At 37.9% G+C, this 20152-nt stretch overlaps 1 protein-coding gene across 1 annotated transcript; it reads right to left on the bottom strand.

Moving 5' to 3' along the window:
• Positions 1-497: 497 nt before the first annotated feature.
• Positions 498-18361, bottom strand: SLITRK1 (SLIT and NTRK like family member 1). The gene has a single exon (XM_080565228.1). It carries the CDS (start codon positions 17820-17822, stop codon positions 15744-15746), a length of 2079 nt encoding a protein of 692 aa, XP_080421354.1. The 5' UTR covers positions 17823-18361; the 3' UTR covers positions 498-15743.
• Positions 18362-20152: the final 1791 nt, after the last annotated feature.

The following is a 20152-nucleotide window of genomic DNA, read 5'->3' as shown; positions in this document are numbered from 1 at the left end:
TAATATTTAAAAGAATTGAACCCTCACATATATATGTAGTTTCAGTGACAGTAAAAGAAGCTGATATTTCCAAAAAAAAAGGGCATTTTAAATCATATAATTAAGCAAAAAAGTCTGAACTTTCTTTTAAATTCCAGGTCATTGATTCATCCAACTTAATGTTAGGCACTTCATCTTACTTAAGATACACCTGTATTAAGAACAGTCTTTAGCAGTACCTCTCTCACTCTTGACTGACTGTAGAAATATCTATAAATGGTTTGATTTTTAGTTTAGGTACTTTTGATAGCTGCCATAATTTATTTGATATGAACCCAGCCCAAGGGTATAAAAAGATTAAGTAAAGTCTTTCACTTATACTAAGGCCTGATGATGAATTTTAAAATGACAGACACTGCTACTTCTAAGACATTTATTTTTCTTTACTTGGTTTGTATATTTCATCAATGAAAAAAGAAAATTCATTCCTTTTTTTTTTTTTTATAGAACTATAAACATTTTTCTTTCATATTTGCTTTAACTAATGCTATTCAGTTTTACTTTTTTTTTTTTTTTTTGGTAAAAAGACTTGCCTTTCTGAGTTAATAGAGAACCACTGATACTGTTACCTGTTTAGAAGCTTTCAACATAAAGCCTGTGTTCTACCAGCAGTTATAACACTTGAAACAAGAAGATACTTGAAATTCATATATAATTTACATTACATGAGGTGGAAAGAAAATTCCTGTGTGCAGTTTAACTGTAAATAAAAGCATAATTCATGACAAAGAAAAGAAAAATATGAAGCAGTATGACTTTTTAACAGATTAAGAAGAGTCCTGGGTAGGAATCTTGAGCCAACTGATATTAGTGTTATTTATTACTTTTCTCCTCCTTATTCAATTGCCTTAACAGAGGTGTCAGCAACATTTCAGGTTTCCTAGACTACAGTATATGGTCTCCAGCTGTCTCTCCAGAAGGTTCTTATACATACTGTGTCACATCTACCATCACCATACAGATTTCTCAGATACTTTAAGGTGGCTTAAATGATATATACATTAAGATTCTAATTTACTTGCTTTATTCACTCTTTTAACATCAATATGAAAAAGTTTTCTTCAGTAGCTGTTTATTCAGTGCCCAAATTATAAAGAAAGAATTGGTTTCTGATTAACACTCCATTTATGAATATGCTCACCAGCATATTCATACCTGTATTTGCTCCAATTCAAACATATGTTTTAGATATTATATTAAAAAATAGATATTCTAGATATTATGTTGTTACAAGTCAATACAGGGACCTAAGAACAGAATCTAGTGGTCAAAGATTTGCCAACCATTACTACATTATTTTCATTGAATACATTGATTTTTTGATTTGTAAGATATAGTGAAATACAGCATTCACAAAACCAAGCAAATATAATATCAACTTTGATTAGGCCTTGTTTATGTTGATTTTTTACTTCAGTGTAAAAGACTATGAATAGGAATATAATGATTCTACTATTAGATAGTCTCACACTCCTTGATTTGAATGTCAGCTCATGGAAGTATATTTCAAATTAAAATAAGGTTATCATATTTTATATACGGGTGGGTGGGTAAGCGATATGTTAAAGATGTTAACAGGGTTCTTATGTAGAGATCAGTAGGAAGAAAGAGGTTGTGAAAGGAAAGAGAAAAATCTTCCATGTATCTTACAATTTATGAAGTTTTTTTGTCTGCTTATTTATTTGTTTATAAAATTGACTACAATACTATTTATTCACCTCTTTCCTTTCTTTTGGTACATTATTACTGTTTTTAAACTTAATTTCTATATTTATTTGAGATGCTTTTCTATTATATATTATCAAAATAAAGGGATGAAGAAGTGAGACAGCTTTTATTTTAGTCTTGTCTATGCATGTGGTCTGAAAGTTTTGAAATACCTCAAACTTGGAATGCAAAACAATTGTTCCAATTTTGTAAGGCAGCTCTAGATTTTCCACCATGACTAATGCATTATTATCATAATTGCTGTTGAATTGAAAAGGCAAAAGTCTTCCTTCATAATTCTGAAGACTTATCTATATATCGCAATTGATTTTCCATGTGACTATTTAAAAATACTGTGAAACTGCTAAAAAATATATAACTCGATTTTAAAAAATGTCTCCAAGATCTACGCGGTCATTTACAAATGGTTTGTTACACAAATTATATGATAGAATTCAAGCTTGAAACTTTACTTTGATAGATGGTAAAATGAGAGAAAAGTTAATGAACTGAAACTATTCTACCATTCTGTAGGGCAATTCAGTGAAAATTTTAATAACATGCTGAACCTGATGAGCAAGACAGTGTGGTGATGAACATAATAGTCATGTACAATATGTAGTTTGAAGTACTATATTAACATGAAAAATAATTAAAACTTGCTCACAGAATTGTGTTCATATGCATAATTTGCGAGGTTCATAGTTAATTAGGAAGGAAAACTTGATCTGTTTTTGTTTGTCACACACAGGCTGCCTAATGTAGTGAAAAATACAGCATGAAATTCCTCATTCTGCTTCACCCTCCTTGGATTTCTCTTCAAGTGATAATTCTATTTCAATACAGGCTTTTGGGAAGTATTTTTTTTCCCAAAACTATCTTTTATGAATTATGTATGGTTGTTATGTAGTACAGTCTTTTTCATGAGAGACAGAAGCCAGATGACAACATTTATTTGATTTAAAACCATTGCTGATGGTTCTGAAACTAAGTAATTCAGGCCAATTCATTTTTGCTTTAATGCTGTTTTCTGTAATCTTTTAAATCTGACTGAAGATAACAGGCCATATAGTTAATTACTATAAATTCAAAAATAATTCTAGTAACTTTAACTTGGAAATGAATTTTACACCTTGTTTCTGAAGCATGTAAGAGAACTTTTAAAATAGTTAAATTCTTAACATTTTGTGTTTTATCCGGTCAAGGTCTCCACTAATCCTACTCATAACTTCAAAATTATTTTCAGGAGGAAAGTATAAACTTATCTTTAACATGGATTTTTATGTAATAGCATGTAATTTTCTACAATAAATACAACATGAATGTATGAATGGAGGAAAATACTGCTTTCATTAACAGCCATCAGCATGACTTATTTTGAATTGACATAACATTTCTGCATATATGTGATATTTCTGAGATAGGAAACAATTTCCACGTATTTTCATATTTTCAAATTTCACTTGTGCTTTTAATGCCCCTGAGAGATTAAGAGCTAAAACTTCCATATTTCACCACTACTACCACTCAAAACAAGACATAATCCAAGAATCAAATATGTCTATGCTGAGTAGAACCCTTTCCTCATGGAATCAGAGTCTCAGATGTGGTGGAAAGTGACTGTGGAAACTGGGAGCTCAGATGAAGTGTAGAGCCAGTATTTTCCAGTTATCCTGTCATGCTAGTGCAAGGGGGAAGAGGGGGAGGCTAGATACCTGAATCCTCATGTCTCTATGCAGGATGATTAATGAAAATATGCCATTTTACAGCAAAGGAGTATGAAAGACTCAAAGTGTGGAATTAATTTGAGGAAATGCAGCTATCTATAGTTATAGATATATATTGAGACTAGGTGCCTCATATTCCTGTTAAAGTCAATGGAAAGAAATAAAACTTTTTAAACATACTTTATTTCTTTCTGTATATGGATAGGGTTTATCTAGAGATTAAGACTTCCAAACATAGCTGTCCCAAGGTGAACAAAGTATCTAAGTTCCAGATACAATGAGAAACATAGTCTTTGCTGAAATGTAAATGACTGGTACCACTTGAGATGCCTTAGGATACCTTGGACATGCAGCACACCCATGGGGCTCATAGATACGACACACGGCCAATAAAAGAATTGCAGTCTAGTGACAGCTAGAGGCCAGATGGGATACCCCCAGAAACCCAAATGATATTAAATGTTTAAAAAATGAGTTCCTTGTTAAGTGTCTATATAAACTGAGTTGTAACTATTTCTATTTTCCATTGACTGTACTGACTAAACCTTCACTGTCTGTAACAAGAGTTTAAGCACTCAATTCATATCCATATGAGAGTATTTAGGAACCTTTATTTGGTGTCTTAGTCTGCAGTTGAACAGCTCTTGACATCCCCAAATATCATGTTGAGCCTTAAAGCTCCCACTTCTGTCCATTGACTGTTCAGAAAGCCAAAGGTGACTTGCTCAGTAGGAGGCAAATATGAGAAATTCATCAGAGTATACAAAAACTCAGCTTCAGAGCTTATGACAAACAAAAAGTCTTAATAGTCACATCTATCAATCTGATGTATATAATCTACAGTCCAAGAAAACATAATCAAAACTGATTTAAGGAAGCTTAGACCTTTTGTCAGAATCATGGTTTCATAAACAGAAGAAGAGAAAAAAATCTAGTATCTTGACCTCTGACCTGATACCTTCAATCTGGCTTGTCAGTTAGTGCCAATTGTGGTTATATAGTTGTGGTTATAAACATAATAAATATGTGCATTATGGATTTTACCTAGAATTATACTCATTCTACAGATTCAGAGATGATGGAGAAGTCCGTGATTGGTAACTGTCAGTCACTACTGACATAAGTACTTAGCTTAGTTTTCTAAGAAGCAAGGAGTTGGACTTAAGCTATTTTCATCTTTCCCTTTTATTGACTTATATATATATACATACCTATATATAGGTGGCGGTTTTGTTTGTTGTTGTTGTTGTTGTTGTTGTTGTAGCTTTTATTGTTTAATTGGACCAAATTTAGTAAAATAAACAAGTTTTTTCTATGTTTATTTGGGGCAATATTACATAAAATATTTTGTAGTTATCAAAAAATTAAGCATAAATTTTGCTATAAAGGCTAGTTGGGTGATATTCTTTGTCCATGATAAAGCCTTATTCTGATCTCATTAGTATTGAATTAATATAGGGATGTTCTCCTGAAGCCAACAGGGGGACTCCTTTGAAAAAATGAAAGTAAAATAAAAGACTTCACAAAAAGCCTCATTTTTATTGTTGCTGTTGTTATTTTTATTTTACAAGCAAATATATACCTGTCTGTGTCATAACATTGAAAAAAAAAAAAAAAAGTTCACCAAAGATCATCAATTGTAAGTATCTGCAATGTTTTGTTTTGTTTATAGTAAGCTGTGATTTGACAGGAAAAAAAGATATGAATATATGAAGAATAGTCTTTGGCTCCCTTTTTATATGTATACATTCTTATTGTTAATCAAAAGTTTCATCCTGAAGATGTTATTCATAAGCGTGACATTTATCACACTTAACTTTAGCAATATAGAAGTTAAGTAGTGATGATAAAAGTGATGATTTAGCTCACCCAACCTTAGGAGCTGCTTGGTTACTGACCGAGATCTTTAAATTCATATGCTCACAGTATGGCTCTTGCATTCCAGCCAGGGAACACTTGAGATGCCTTAACGTAATCATCCACTTAATGTATGCTAAAGCATCTTGCTACGAATACAGTTGCCAGTCAGGAAAAATAAAATGTTTTAAACCTGTACAAGTATCTCAGGTACCCTAGGATTCCGTAAAACTGTCAAGTATCTAACCACGGACAACTCAAAGGCTTTAAGATCCTTCTAAAATCCAGTCCTATATGTCTAACCTGAGTTCAAAAAGAATTATGTATTATGCTGTTGGACATAACTACCGCAATTTAAGTTAATCCTGCCAATTTATTCTAGTAGTTTTAATATAAAATATTATCCCACATGACAAACTAAACTCGCTCCTATTTCTTTATGCTTTAATTAAACAAAAATTCTTGCTGATGTATTCTCATATGCTTGTCCAGTCAAGCAATGTCAGGCAAAGCCAAAAGCAGAGACATCAGAGGCAGTTACAGATATACTATGGGATTTATGAGAAGGAAATTTGTAATTAAACCCTGGGAAACTGGAAGTGAAAACAAAAACAACAAAACCACAATCAACCAACCAACCAAAGCCCAACAAAAATTAAAATGAACTTTTAAGACCATTAATGAATTTCTGAGTCAAACGTTGAGCCCACACCATGCATATTCACACTTCCAAATGAACAAGTAGAATTAAATCTTACATTCAAATTGTAAGTACAAATTTGATTGTGTCCACTTGTGAAAGGCTAGCCTGCTCTGTAGCAATTTTGTCTTGGGCAGAGCTAGTACAGAATTCAAAAAAAAATAAAATAATAAAATAAAGTAAAATAAAGTAAAATAAAGTAAAATAAAATAAAATAAAATAATAAAGTAAAGTAAAGTAAAGTAAAATAAAATAAAATAAAATAAAATAAAATAAAATAAAATAAATAAAATAAAATAAAATAAAATAAAATAAAATAAAATAAAATAAAATAAAATAAAATAAAATAAAATAAAATAAAATAAAATAAATAAAATAAAATAAAATAAAATAAAATAAAATAAAATAAAATAAAATAAAATAAAATAAAATAAAATAAAATAAAATAAAATAAAATAAAATAAAATAAAATAAAAAGAACATTTATTCAGGATGGATTAACCATTATGGATTATCTATTATGGATATGGCTCCAGTGCTTAGGTTCACTTAAGGTCTAGTTTTATTAGTTTAGTAAGATATAGGATCCTGTTCCAGCCAAAGAGGTATGGAGCACTCAGTCCAAAAGGACTAAAGGATATATGTCACACAGTTGTTTTCTAAGTTTTCTGTTTGAAATGACTGCTTGACAATTTGGTTTTATATGAGAATTTAAGACTGATATTCCTGATCAAGATAGAGCAGGTATTTGCAACTGACTTTTTGATCTCTACACCAAAAACTGTTTTTAAATGAATTTGTAAACTCCAACATTTAGGGAAAAAAAAAATTGAGTGAAAACTTCACATGTTTATCTGTGGATGGGATTTAGTTTAAAAAAAAAAAGTTTGGATTAAGTATATAGGTTGAAAAAGTCTGTAATTTTTTTATTATCATATTGGTTATGATTGAGTACTCTCAATTCTTCCACAGCAATTATCTTAAATTTAAGTCTTTGTTAAATGTCTTTATTATTATTTGTTGCCTCATAATCAGAAATTTATAGCTTTCAAATAACCAACTATATCCATATATATAAATTATATTACAGAATTACCTGACTAATACTCTGCTAATGATGTAACACTGGTAGCTATAATGTATCCTCTAAAATGTGAAACCTATTTTTAAATCTTATTAGCATTTTTTTTGCTTCACATTTATTGAATTCTCAATATCCATAACATAACAGACATGCTCAGATGCAATGCAAAAATCAACTAAGAATCCTTACATTTATTATTCAGATTGCAACCTATGAATACTATGAATTTGTTTAAAATACAGTTGAGTCTTATTTAGTACATACACATGTAACTAAGCTAATAAATTTGGACAAATTAGTAATTTAAGAATCTGTAGTAAGAACCACTTTTTTTTTTTTTCACTGTTTAATTTCAATAATGTCTTATTCTAAGGTCAAAATAAACTATCAAATAATTATCTTAAATATAATTTATTCTGTTCTTGAAGACTATTGTCTTAAACTAAAATTTTAGTTAGTTAATATAATTGTTTATTAATAACAGCATGGTCATTGAAAAATCTTTCAAAAACTTGTTGCCTCCTGCTCCTCAAAGAACCTTTAAGTCAATACCAGTAGCTTTTTTCAGTGTGCTGTTCAGGCCTACAGTTCTTCTTCCTGAATAATTTCATCCTGTGCATTCCTCTTCTTTCTTGCTCTTGCCATCTTTTTTTTGTGCATCATCTTCTTACTTATACGTACATAAGTTAAAGCATAAAAATGACAAAAGCCATTACCAAAAAAAAAAAAAAAGAGAGAGACAGAGAAAATATATTTGGGTTGTTTTCTGCCTATTGGACATATGCATCTTAATTTACTGTATAAAGAAAGAAAAGAGAGAACCCTTTAACCTAAAAGATATTATTTTTACCATTATTAATATAATTCTCCACCATGTTTAGTGTCATAGGGTAGAATAAAATTTGTGATAGTTATTTAAGATTAATACCACAGTTAAAATGCACCCGCATAAACATTTAGGAAAAAAAAAAAAAAAAAAAGACTATTTCAGTAGGTTATCCTTTTACTTCCACTTCAAGTCAAGGTCAAGGTCAACTGCCATGACACATAAGAGAATCAACATCATGTGTGTGTTTTGAGTAGATCGTGTTTATCAAAATTCCTAACAAGTTAACTAAAACAGATAAAATTCTATAATAAAGGCACACAATAAAACAGTCTTTATAACCCCAGTAACTGCTTTTGAATTATTCACTTCCCAAGCTGTAACTGTGGAAAAAAATAATCTTATACTGTTTTTGTTTTCATTCTCCCCATTTATACCCAATCTAAGTGTTAACACTTCCCTTTAAAAGTTCACATTGTTTTCAGAGTGCCCACAATACCACCAACTTCGTCATGCCATATACGACTTGGGCAAATTGATACATCCACTTATAATATGACTAATAGACTCTGGGGTCTAGCCACATCTTCTACATCCTGCACTTAAATCTTTCCTACCATCTGTCTTCTCTTTAAGATATCTCATATGAATAGGTTGTTACAGTGTGTCCATAATTAAATTATATTTTTCCCTTTTCAATCCTCCTGTGAAAAACCATTTACGGTTTGGCACTTTCTTTTCATAAAAGATATTTTTTTCTAAAACACTTATTCCTATATTTTCTCATCCTTTGCTAGCATTTATCTCTCATTGTGATCCTCTTAATGACTTCAACTGGAGAATTGTATTCCTCATTTATATTTCAAGCTTGACCCAAGAATCATTTATTTGCTACTAAGGGAGAAGCAATAATTGTCTGGGTTTGTTGTTGTTGTTACTTTTTTTTTTTTTTCTTCCTGAGTGTTCTAATATGTTATGATGTTTCTATTATAGTTATTATGTACTATGTCAATTTCTAAAAGCAGTGGCTGAAATAGGAGTCCATCCCATCCAAAAGCAATCATTAGGGTACAATCTCCAAGTCAAAGAACTAGCAATTTTTAAAGACAAAAATAAAATCCAAGTTAAGAAAACAGATGGAAAAAAAATGTGTGGGGTACATTTGACCCAACTGATACTCTCTAAATTTAAGTCATCTTTTAAAAATGAAATGCCATGTCTCAGTTAACCATCTTTGACATGGTTCATTCTGTATGATTTCAAGGATTTGATTTAGTTCTAAACTGCATTTAATCATTTACGGTTCAGGTGTATATAACTTAATTACATTTAGGGTTTAAATCCTTTGCCCACTCATAGACACACAGTGCTATTTGTGGTATCTTAAAGTATCTTGCGTGATCACTAGCTGACCATATCTTTTTCTAGCCTTGAGTCTTTTCTTTCAACTCCATGCAGACAGCTCAAATACAAAAGTAATTCAAATCAATTATGTGGGCCAAGTGAACCAAGTCACCAGCCTCTTGGTGTATATCCATGATTCAATTCAATTCTTCCCACATGAGTGGGAATTTGAAATGTTCTAATGTATCCCACCTAGGCTCTAGTCACACTCCAAAAACATGAGTGTACCCTAGTCCTTATACTGTATCTACCAGCCTTATGCTTATGTGTCAGATAATCCTTTTCTGAGGACACTGCTGGTTTGTGCACAAGCATCTCAATCAAACCCATCAACCTAGGTGAGACAGATACCACCTACGCTCTAGGTTATATAGTGATCCAGAAAGTGAAACACATAACATATTTTTTTCCACCACTTCTTAATTTTTTCATAGCTCATCTGCACTACCTTTTTCACCCTTCTCCAGAACTCTCATTTAAAAGGAAAATAAAAATAAATTAAAAAAAGCTATCTTCCTATTCTTTTTTTTTTTTTTACTTTTTTTTTCCAAAAAGCCACATTTTGATGAACTTTGCTAAACTGTCCATTTGCAAGACAGTTGCAATTGATTCAGGAATGATAAAGTAACACAAAGCAAACACGACAAGCCATGCTTATACAAAGCTGCTTTGAGATCAAAGCGTGAGGGCTCTGTCTGAACAGCCATGATATCAACAAAAGTCATTAAAAGCTAAGATTATTTTTTCTATTGGCTTAGTTGGAAACTTTCTGGAAATTATCAATATTTCAACCTAACAGAAAGGGAGAAAGATGGAGAAGGAGTTCTGATACAACCAACAGTATTGTAAAGCACTTTGTCCCATCAATAACGTTAAAACAATGGTACTCAAAGCAGGTCATTCCCTTAGAGTCAACTGTGTCTTCTACAATGGGTTATTTCTGTCCTTCCTTCACTATACATTTTCAGTCTTAGCTTTCAAGTGACTGATGTAGGAGACTGCTATTTTCTTCAGGGATATTTCTTCTGAGTTTGTTCCTCTCTCACATAACTGAAGAATGCATTTAAGAAGTATAAACAGAAATTGATTCAAAAACTTTATCGGGTAAATGAAACCATTCAGCATGATGATATGTTGATTGACCTGACCTGGCAATTAATCGTGAAGAAGTAATACTGAAGAGTCTCATTTATATTTCTCCAACTACAAGATAATAAGACAACAGTTTCTGAAACTATAGACAATTATGTTGAATATAATCTGTTACAAGTTTACCCATTAAGTTACCACTGATATACATAATCAGAATGAATATATAACACAATATTTGAAACACTTTTCAGTCCGCATTTTCTCCAATGATAATATTTCCATGTTTGGGAAAAACTGAGGATAATAATAAAAAGATTCCTGTAATTTTCATTGGCCATTTCCATACAGCTAATACAGTTCAGAGCATTTTAAACATTAAACAAATATCTGGGTGATTTAGCGCAATGGTATTTTACCAATATATACTGTGAATTCTTCACTTTCTGACTTGTTCCCAAATAGTGAAAAAATAAGTACTTGTGCAGTAGCCAGTTCAGAAGTCCTGCCCATTGCACTGAAATTCCTGTACCATAAATCACAAAAGTCACACAAATCTGAGCTGAACATACACATGGAATAAGTTTCAGCCAAAGAAATTGTCCTACTTTGTGTATATACCTACAGAAACTTTTCTAAATACAAAAACATATATTTGAGGAAGTCCATAATCATCTAGAAATGCTCATTCTGGACCGCACATGCATAAAAATATAGCAAAACTTGCTCTGGCTGATCAAAATGGTATAAACAACTATACTAAGCTCTTGAACAAAATCTTGCTTTGCTTTGCAACTGAACAAGCCACTGACCAAAACAAAACAAAATAAAACAAACAAACAAAACAACGACAACAACAAAACAGTAACATCAACAACAAAAAGAGAAAGGGTTTGCCTCTTTACTAAGAGCTACCTCTCTTTGAGAAGAAACTTTTATATGTGGGAGACCTAGAAAACAGCTCATGGTTAATGGAGGCTAGAGACTGTGGTTTCTTGCTGCCCTAATGTTACCCTAATGAGTCTTGCCACCAGCTTAAGAAACAGTGAAATGTTATCTTTCTACCTTTATGTCTTTTTCTACCTTTTTTCTAGACTTTATGTCTTTTCTACCTGAATAAAGTACACAAATCCCTTTCTTTTCCATTAGACAAAATCTGATCCCACTCTTGCTACAGTTTGTATCATCTCAGTTTCCTAGTAGATCTGAAAGATTGTATATTCAATGGAATTGTTCTAAAGTTATAAAATAACCTGGCACAACCAAAAAAGTTAGTAAAGCAATGTAATAACACACACCTCTGCAGTTTCATCTGTACACTTATGCTCAAAAAGATATGTAACACCTAATTTAAAACTTTATCAATTTGCTACTAAAGTTCCATTCAGTCTTCTTCAATGGCATGCAAGAGGCTACCATGCATACAGAAATATTTCTATGGCAACAGTTTAAAATCTAGGCTACTCTTAGATGAAGTGTTTTCAGAGGAAAAAAACAAAACAACAACAACAACAAAAACATATTTTGCTGTGTTCTGTTTTGTTTCAGCTAACTAACTATCTGTTTCAACTAACTAACTAATTATCTGTTTCTTTCATCTATGCCCTTTCTGAAACAAAAGAAATCTGTTGTGATGAACGAAACAAGTGAGAAGTAACTTGATGTGATATATGTTATGCCGGAACTTATGAGATTCTTCTTAAATTAGCCTAAAAGAAAAATCATGTATTGAGAAGCATATTATTCAGGCTTCTAATGTTAAAAGTATTAATAAAACACGCTTGATATAAATTAAAACATATACAGTTGTTGTTGTTGTTTTTAAAGACAGACAGCTAACTATACATATTTCACATATTTGCACTTCCTCATCCTTTAATGCTTCCTCTTTCATTTCTTTCTTTCTTTCTTTTTCTTTCTTTCTCTTTCTTTCTTTCTTTCTTTCTTTCTTTCTTTCTTTCTTTCTTTCTTTCTTTCTTTCTTTCTTTCTCTCTTTCTCTCTTTCTCTCTTTCTCTCTTTCTCTCTTTCTCTCTTTCTCTCTTTCTCTCTTTCTCTCTTTCTCTCTTTCTCTCTTTCGTTTGGGGGAGAGTTTTTTTTGTTGTTGTTTGCTTTTGTTTTTGTTTTATAAAATGACCTTGGAAGTGCCAATTTTACAAATAAGATAAACATTGTAATTCAAAACCTGATAATGATATGGTCTCAGAGAGTAAGATGATCTATGTGTCTTAAGGGAGAGTATCTGAGAGATTGAATAAACACATGGGAGTGTTAAAATCAGAAAGTGTCACAGAAATAAAAAGGGTTGTTTTGTTATTTTCCCCCACCCGCAACACAGAAGCGTTCATAAATGCATGGCTTCAATATCCCAGTTGAACCAACATTTCTGTGAAAGTGTGCCAATGAACTAGCACTTTAAGGAAAGTGGAGGACCAAAGTTACAAGCTTATGCTATATCTCAATGATGAATCATAATCATATATATTTAGTATTATACGATCTGGATTGCATGTATGTCTGGCCTCAGCCAGTGACTTGGCATATTTAATGTACTATATCTTTTATTTTAACTTCCATAACAGTGGCTGTAACATAATAATGATTTTTAGCATGGGGTATATTCATACTGCTCTCACTTCTTCAATTTTACTACTGCAATATCATGGAAAAGGCAGCATGACTTAAGTGGTAGTCCAGTGTATTTTCTTATTCTTAAATATTTTGGGGGGGCTATGCTTAAATTAAAGCTGATGGCCTCTTCAGGGCAGAAATACTGCCTTATAGGTAAATGCATTTTCTTTTTCTTCTCAAGCACAATAGCAAACTAGTGGCTCTACTGCCGTCACTTTGTCTTACACAGTATGCCCTTGTGGAACAATCAGTCTAACAAAGAAGCAGGAGGAAATAAAGAAGGGTCCTTGAAATAGGAATGATTTATATAATTAAACAGGGCATTCTGTTTCCAGAGCTGCACAAACTTCAAGGTATTTTCTAGGAGATTGCAGACTTGTCCATAATGATAAAGGATTCTGTAAGAATGATCTTTTCCTCACGTTTAATACTTCAGTAACACCTGGGATCAGGCTTCTGCCTCGTTTTCAAGAGTGTATCAATTGCAGTGTCTGTGTATGTATGTCTGTTTTCTCATTGTATATCCCAAAGGTGGGTATTTTCTATAAAGCAAACTGAATCAGTATTTGAAGTTTAGCAAGTCCCTTATGGTGTTTTACTCTTTAGAAGGATTCTCTGCCTGGAGAAAGCCAGAAGCAACGTGACTGAAATTCTCTGTATCTCCACTGGGACTCAAGCTCTGAGTTACAAGTGATTTGCAAGGGCTTTTGCCTTTACAGGTATTACAGGGTTTAGGGGCACTTTCCCATACAGGAACAGGATCAAATGCAAGTTGCCTGGAGTCTAACCACAACCCTGCACTGTGTTTGTTTCAGCATCTAGTATTAAAGGTGCAGGAATCCAGAGCAGGGATGGGAAAGTCCTTTCACTAATTAGTTTTCCCACTTTCAGTAGCTGCTGGAGCTCAGCCGCATGCAGCAACCTCACCTCGCCAGCATTCCGGCAAGCTGCATACAGGCCTGAAGTGCTGACCAGTGAAAGCCATCTCTGGCTTAATGAGAACGAGGTAGGCAGAGTTAATTAAATCAAATTCCCGCTAACATCCCTAATATATCTGCAGTGTGTGCAGAAGGGGTGGCAGCAGCAGCAGCAACAAGAGATTCACATTATTAATAAAGGGATTCACTGCCGCATTACAAAAGAGAGAGAGAGAGGGAGAGGCCAGGAAGAGAAGGCAGGAAACTTCTGTGTGTTATTTACATTGGGGAATAGTGTTTATGCCTCTGCGTGTGAATGAATGAGAGGAAGGGAAAGAGAGAGAGGGAAGCAGGGAGGGGGAGGGAGGGAGAGGCACACACAGAGAGCACTGAAAGGAGGCTCTGTCTAAACCCAAATAACCCACTTGCAAGAGCTGGTACTGGAAAAATGGTAAGGACCCGGAGTTGAAAACATTTTCACTTTAATACTGAAAAAATATGCCATTATAAAATCCTCGAATAGAATTAGTAAGTTTCACTTGCTTCCTCAGTTCTGATTTCCTCAAGTTATAGTAAGATTTACAACAGCACAGAATTTTCTACCATTAAACTTTGCAGCCTAAGCACTAGAGTGACATTAATTGGTCATGCTTAACTGCCTTGGTTTTTTTTTGTTTTGCTTTGTTTTGAATGTTTACACTGTTACCGTAATATAAATCAAGGGTACTAATTTTTACATTCAGATGGAAAGGCAATACTGAATATGTATATTGAAAAAGAAGAGAGAGAAAACAAAATCAAAGCCTCCCCCATCCCCCCCAAAAAAGAAATGAAACCCACCATCAAGAAAACAGATATTTCCCAATAAAGTCATCCCCTCCTCAACGAAAAAAAAAAAATCAGATGAGAATATTCATGCAACTATGTCTTAAATAAAACCTTTACATTTTTCCACAGTAAAAGTACGATTTCTACTGCCTATTGATCACACAAAAATGGGGAAATGGCACTTTTATTATTATACTGTATTTCTTATATAGAAGGTTTGATACGAAGGGACTTATCAGGTAAGAGGGATGATGGTGTGAACTAGACGCTGCTTCCAGTCGGGGGCTGGAGCGTCCCTGGGGTGCGTTGTATCCATGCGAGCCATGCAGCACTTGGTTTTTTTTGTTTGTTTGATTGTTTGACTGTTTTTGTTTTTAGTTATTATTATTATTTTACTTTTTGTTCATTTGTCTGTTTCGGAGTCGGAGTCATTTATTTACATTACATTCATGCCTTCGTGCAACTTTCCACTTCTGCTTTGCTGTCAGGAGGAGGCTGACAGCAGCCTTTCCTCCTCCCCTCTCCTCTTCCTCGCCTTTCGGAGAAGGGTGCGTCCAAAAGGGAAGAGGGCAGAAAAGCAAAACGACCCCCAGCACAACAGAACAAAAGCCCGATAAAACCAACAGCCGTGGTTTTCCCTGCCGGGTCCGCAGGAAGGGTGTCCTCGCTCGTCCATTGCCGCTCCGGGGGAGCACGGGCGGGGGATGCTCCAGTCGCGGGGGGGCTGCGCCGAGCTGGGGGGGTTGCGCCCCGGCGCCGGGCTCCCCCCAGCGAGCACCGGGCACAGCGCTTGCAGTGGGGGACGAGGGCGAGTGCGCGCGAGTGTGTTTTATTTCTCACAGAAGGAAGCCGAGGTGCAGAGCCGTTCCTGGCTGGCGTGTGCCTCCCCAGCAGCGCAGGGCCGGTCCCCGGGTGGTGGCTGCCCCCGACCCCACCTCAGTCCGACAGGGAGTGGGAGCCGCAGTCGTAAACCCTGTGGGCCCCGTCGGTGCTGTAGGGCCCGTTGTGCCAGTAGGATGAGTCGCAGACTGTCTGCAAGGAGTTGATTTCAGATGCAGACGAGTTGGCGTCCCTCCTCTTGGACCGCTTTCTGTTCCTCAGGATGAACACCAGCATGCCAACCACCGTGAAAGCAGAGGTCACAAAAACCAGCAGGAGCCCTGGCACCAGCACCGAAATGGAGACCCGGCTGGTCTCCAAGTAGGAGTTGGAGTGAGTACCTGTCTCTGCAAATCCGGTGCTGTTTTTGTTGGTAGAACTTAGTGTGGGTGATATTTTCAGCTGAGGGCAAATCACGTCATTGGAGAGAGACTCAAAATCCTCCTTGAAGAAATCTTCTGGGGACTCACACCTCAGATCGCTCATAATCACCTTGGGGCGCAACATCTCCGCCCACTGTTTGAAAGGCACGATAGGGCAAGTACAGTCCCACGGGTTGCCATGCAGATCGATCTGGGTGATGGAGGTGAGCTGGTCCAGCACCCCCGCCACGGGAAGGTACATGAAATAATTGTTGTGTATGCTCAGTTTGGAAAGTGAGACCCCGGCGAAGACGTCAACTGGGAGAGACCTCAGTAGGTTGTTGTTGAGGATGAGGACTCTCAGTTTGGGCATTGCATTGAAGGTGCCAGGCATGATCAGCTGGATCCCATTAAACTCCACATTCAGGTACTCCAGGTTTTGCAGCCCAGTAAATTTCTCCCGGGACAGGGTGTCTAGGTAGTTGCTATCCATATACAGCCATCGGAGATCGAAGAGGTTCTTGAAGGTGTTGTTCTCAATGGTGGCTATGTTGTTGTTGCCCAGATCAAGTAAATTAAGTTTCCGGTAATCCAGAAAGTGGGATTTCCTGATGGTGTGTATTTTGTTGTCTCTCAGAAACAGCTCCTGCACATTGGATGGCTTAGGCTTCAAATCCACTAAGCTGCTCACATTCCTGTCATTGCAATTAACCTTTAAACCTGAGCCAGGGATCTGATCACAGCTGCAGATCTGAGGGCAGGACAAGGTAGTCAGCAACTTGCTCTTTGCGCTAACTGTCGACACAGCAGCAGTGGGTCTAGTCTTGATTTGCCAGTTGACAGGAATTTTTGTACCTCCGTTTGGAACAGATCCTGGTGTGGCAGGGTCTTCCTTGCCATGTATTTTAAAGGGGGTTGGAATGGGACCAGGATCACAGGTTTCTTCTTCGGCAGGGGGAGCAGCTAGACTAGAATCCACTCTGTTCTTTTTGCACAGCTCTTGCTCTGTAGTCTCATTTAAATCTTTGCCCTGCAACCTAGTGGGAGCTTCACAAATCACTCTGCCGATCAAAGCGTTTTTGGGTATATTTTCCAGCCATTCCTTCAACGACAACAGATCGCAAGTACAGTCCCAGGGGTTATCCTCTAGCAGGATTTCAGCAATGCCTGGGATCTGCTCCAGGACTTCCTCATAAGGCAAGGTTTTGAGACGGTTTCCCCGGAGGTCGAGGTGGGTGATCGGCACATACTGAAACACGTTGGGGGGCAAGGTGCTAATGAGATTGTCATTTAAAATCAGCACCTCTAGTTTGTTTAAGTCCCTAAATGCTCCCGGGTCAATATCCCGCAATAGATTAAAATCTGCCTGGAGGTATTCCAGATCGTCCAGCCCCAGGAAAGTCTGCTTCCTGAACGATTTGATCTTGTTGTTGTTTATGTGCAAGCGTTTCACCAGCTGCAGCCCAAGAAAAGCCCCAGGAACAATCTCATGCAAACCATTGTTTTCCATGTGCAAACTGACTGCATTGTAAAAGTTAGCAAACTCATTAGGGAAAAGTCGAGTCAGGGAATTTCCATGCAGAAATAAATGGTAAAACTGGGAAGTTGGGGCGGTGAAATGTTGCAGGCTGGTAAATCCCTTTTTCTCACAGTCTACGTGCAAATCCCCTTCTATCTCGTTGCAGGCACAGATCTTCTCTTTGCAAACGTCCCCTGTAACGTTTCCAGCAGCAAAACAAAGAGACGTCTCCAGCAACAGAATCCAAAGCAGCATTTTTAAACCGAGCAATTCATTCCCGATTTCATCACAAAGTAACAGCAACCATCCTCCTCACACGGAAAGCAATTCCAGTCCATTCAATACATGAAATGTCCAAAACACCACCAACGGCGGGGGGGGGGGGGGGGGGTGGTGGTGGTGGTGGGAAATGCGGGGAGAGGGAGCAGGAAGGGTCGGCGGAGGAGCGGGGGGGGCTCTTTCTTTTCTCCTCTCTCTCCGCCCCCCCCACCCTCAACACACACATAGAATTGCAACAGCCTGGATTCCAATCAATAATTATATCCACAAACTATCCAGGCACGTACTGCAAGGCACGCAAAAAAAAAAAAACGTAGAAGGAGGAAAAAAAAAAATAATCCCCCTCCTCGATTCCCCACCGCACCCCCCCTCACTCCCTGACGCTTCCCGGGCAAGAAGCTAAGCGGAGATCTGCCGGCCGGGTTGTCTCACCGTCAGGGGAACGGTGCCGGCCGCCGGCAGCCGCCGCATGCCGGAGAGGAGCGGGCGGAGCGCGCCGCGGTGCGCGCGGAGGCTGCGCGTGTGCGCGGCTCCGGCTCCGGCTCGGGCTCGGGCTCGGGCTCGGCGCCGGGCTGACCTTGTGGCGCGGAGCCGCGGGGCCGCCCGCCGGGCGCTGTCCGGGCTGCCGGTGCTGAAGGCGCTGCCTAGGCGCTGGCCGCCGAGCCCCCGGCGCTGCGCGGCGCCCCCTGCCCCCGCTGCGCTGCGCCGCTGCCCATGATGCCGGCGGCGGGAGCCTGCGTCGGGGTCGGGGCTCCCCGACAGAACGACGGACCGACGGACCGACCGAGCGACCGAGCGACCGCGCCGCGCCTCGCCTCGCCCTGCCGGCCGTGCTGCCTCCCCTCGTCGCCCGCGCCCTCGCTCGCTCTTCTTTCCGTTTTCTTCCGCTGCTGCCGAGCCGCACGCTAAGCTCGCACACACTCACAGGCATGCAGGGGGAGAGTTGCTAAGAGGCTCTGCTCGTTTCAACCTGGTGCACTCTGAAAGATCTGACACCCTCTGCTGAGCTGCAGTGGCAAAAATCCGACTGCTGAGGGAATGCTGGAGAAAAAAATAATCGATTCACATACAGGGAAAGTGTTAAAAACGCTGGCATTATAAACTGTCGATCTATTTAGATGCTTTCTCTTAAATAGATTAATTAATTTATTCCTTTTTTTTTTTAAGATGGAAAGTTTAGTGTTCCCCTCCTCCCGACCAGATCCCTATTGCCCCTCTTCACACATGCTCATACCTGCACAAGGAGGCAAGGAAGGTGTATTTGCCTTACTGTGTGCCCCAATGGCTTGAACAGAATTAGTGTCAGGGTGTCAAGCGAATAGCAATTTGAGGTAATTATCCTGCACGCCATTTTTATCGTTGCTTTAACTGCATTTCTTCCTCCCTGCAGTCTATAGTGTTTCATGCTGGATTTAGTCTCTTTCTGGCGTTCTCTATACAATGTAGAACCGTGGATTATTGCATTATATATATATATTTATAATTTAGATGAGCACGGAGAAGAAAGGGGAGAGGGAGGAGGAGGGGATTACTGCACTGTTAGCAATTCACGGTACCTACAGAGTACAGTGTCTCCCTTAAGGAGGGGAGGAGAAGGCTGATACTGACAGCTGTGCATTTTGACATTCTTATCTACATACATATAATCCCAGATAGGCATGTATGTGCACGCATATATATTTCTCTAGGGATACACTAATACCCGCTGTGTGGAAATACAAAAGCTGCTCCCCACCCCCAACTCCCACCTCCACCCCCCGCCGCCCTTTCCAGCTCCCACCCTTCTGACAAAAGAGATTACACAGCGGAAAAAATCGGTGCCTGGCCTTAAAGAAAGGAGCCAGGCACTCAAAAGTTTCTGCATCATTTGGACGTGTTTCAGATGCCAAAGAACCAGTTGCACCTCCTTCCGGTGGTGCAAGTAGAAAGCTGCCTTTCCCCTGCCTTGTCAGAGGAGGCAGGGGTGGCGGCGGGGGTGGCGGCGGGGGCGGCAGCCGCCGGGTGCCTCCTGCAGCCCGGGGCTGCGCCTCTCCTGTCCGGCGCCGCCGGTGAACTTTGCGGCATACTGGTAGGGGAGGATGCAACCGCGGGGGTGGGCCGGAGGAGGGTTATTTATAGGGAAAGCCAGAGAGCCATATGGAGACTGCACCCCTGGTCCCGGCGGCATGCTAATTTGGTCAAAGCTTTTTTTTTTTTTTTTTTTCCCTGGCTGCTGCTTCCAAGTGAATTAGACATCCTGCCGACGATGATCTTATCAAATTAATGCAATTAGAACGCGGACAAGTTACAACAGTTGCCGTGGCCGT

The sequence above is a fragment of the Anser brachyrhynchus genome, assembly GCF_964034855.1.
Source record: "Anser brachyrhynchus genome assembly, chromosome: 1".
Taxonomy (NCBI): domain Eukaryota; kingdom Metazoa; phylum Chordata; class Aves; order Anseriformes; family Anatidae; genus Anser; species Anser brachyrhynchus.
This window is presented reverse-complemented; position numbering and strand designations above follow the sequence as displayed.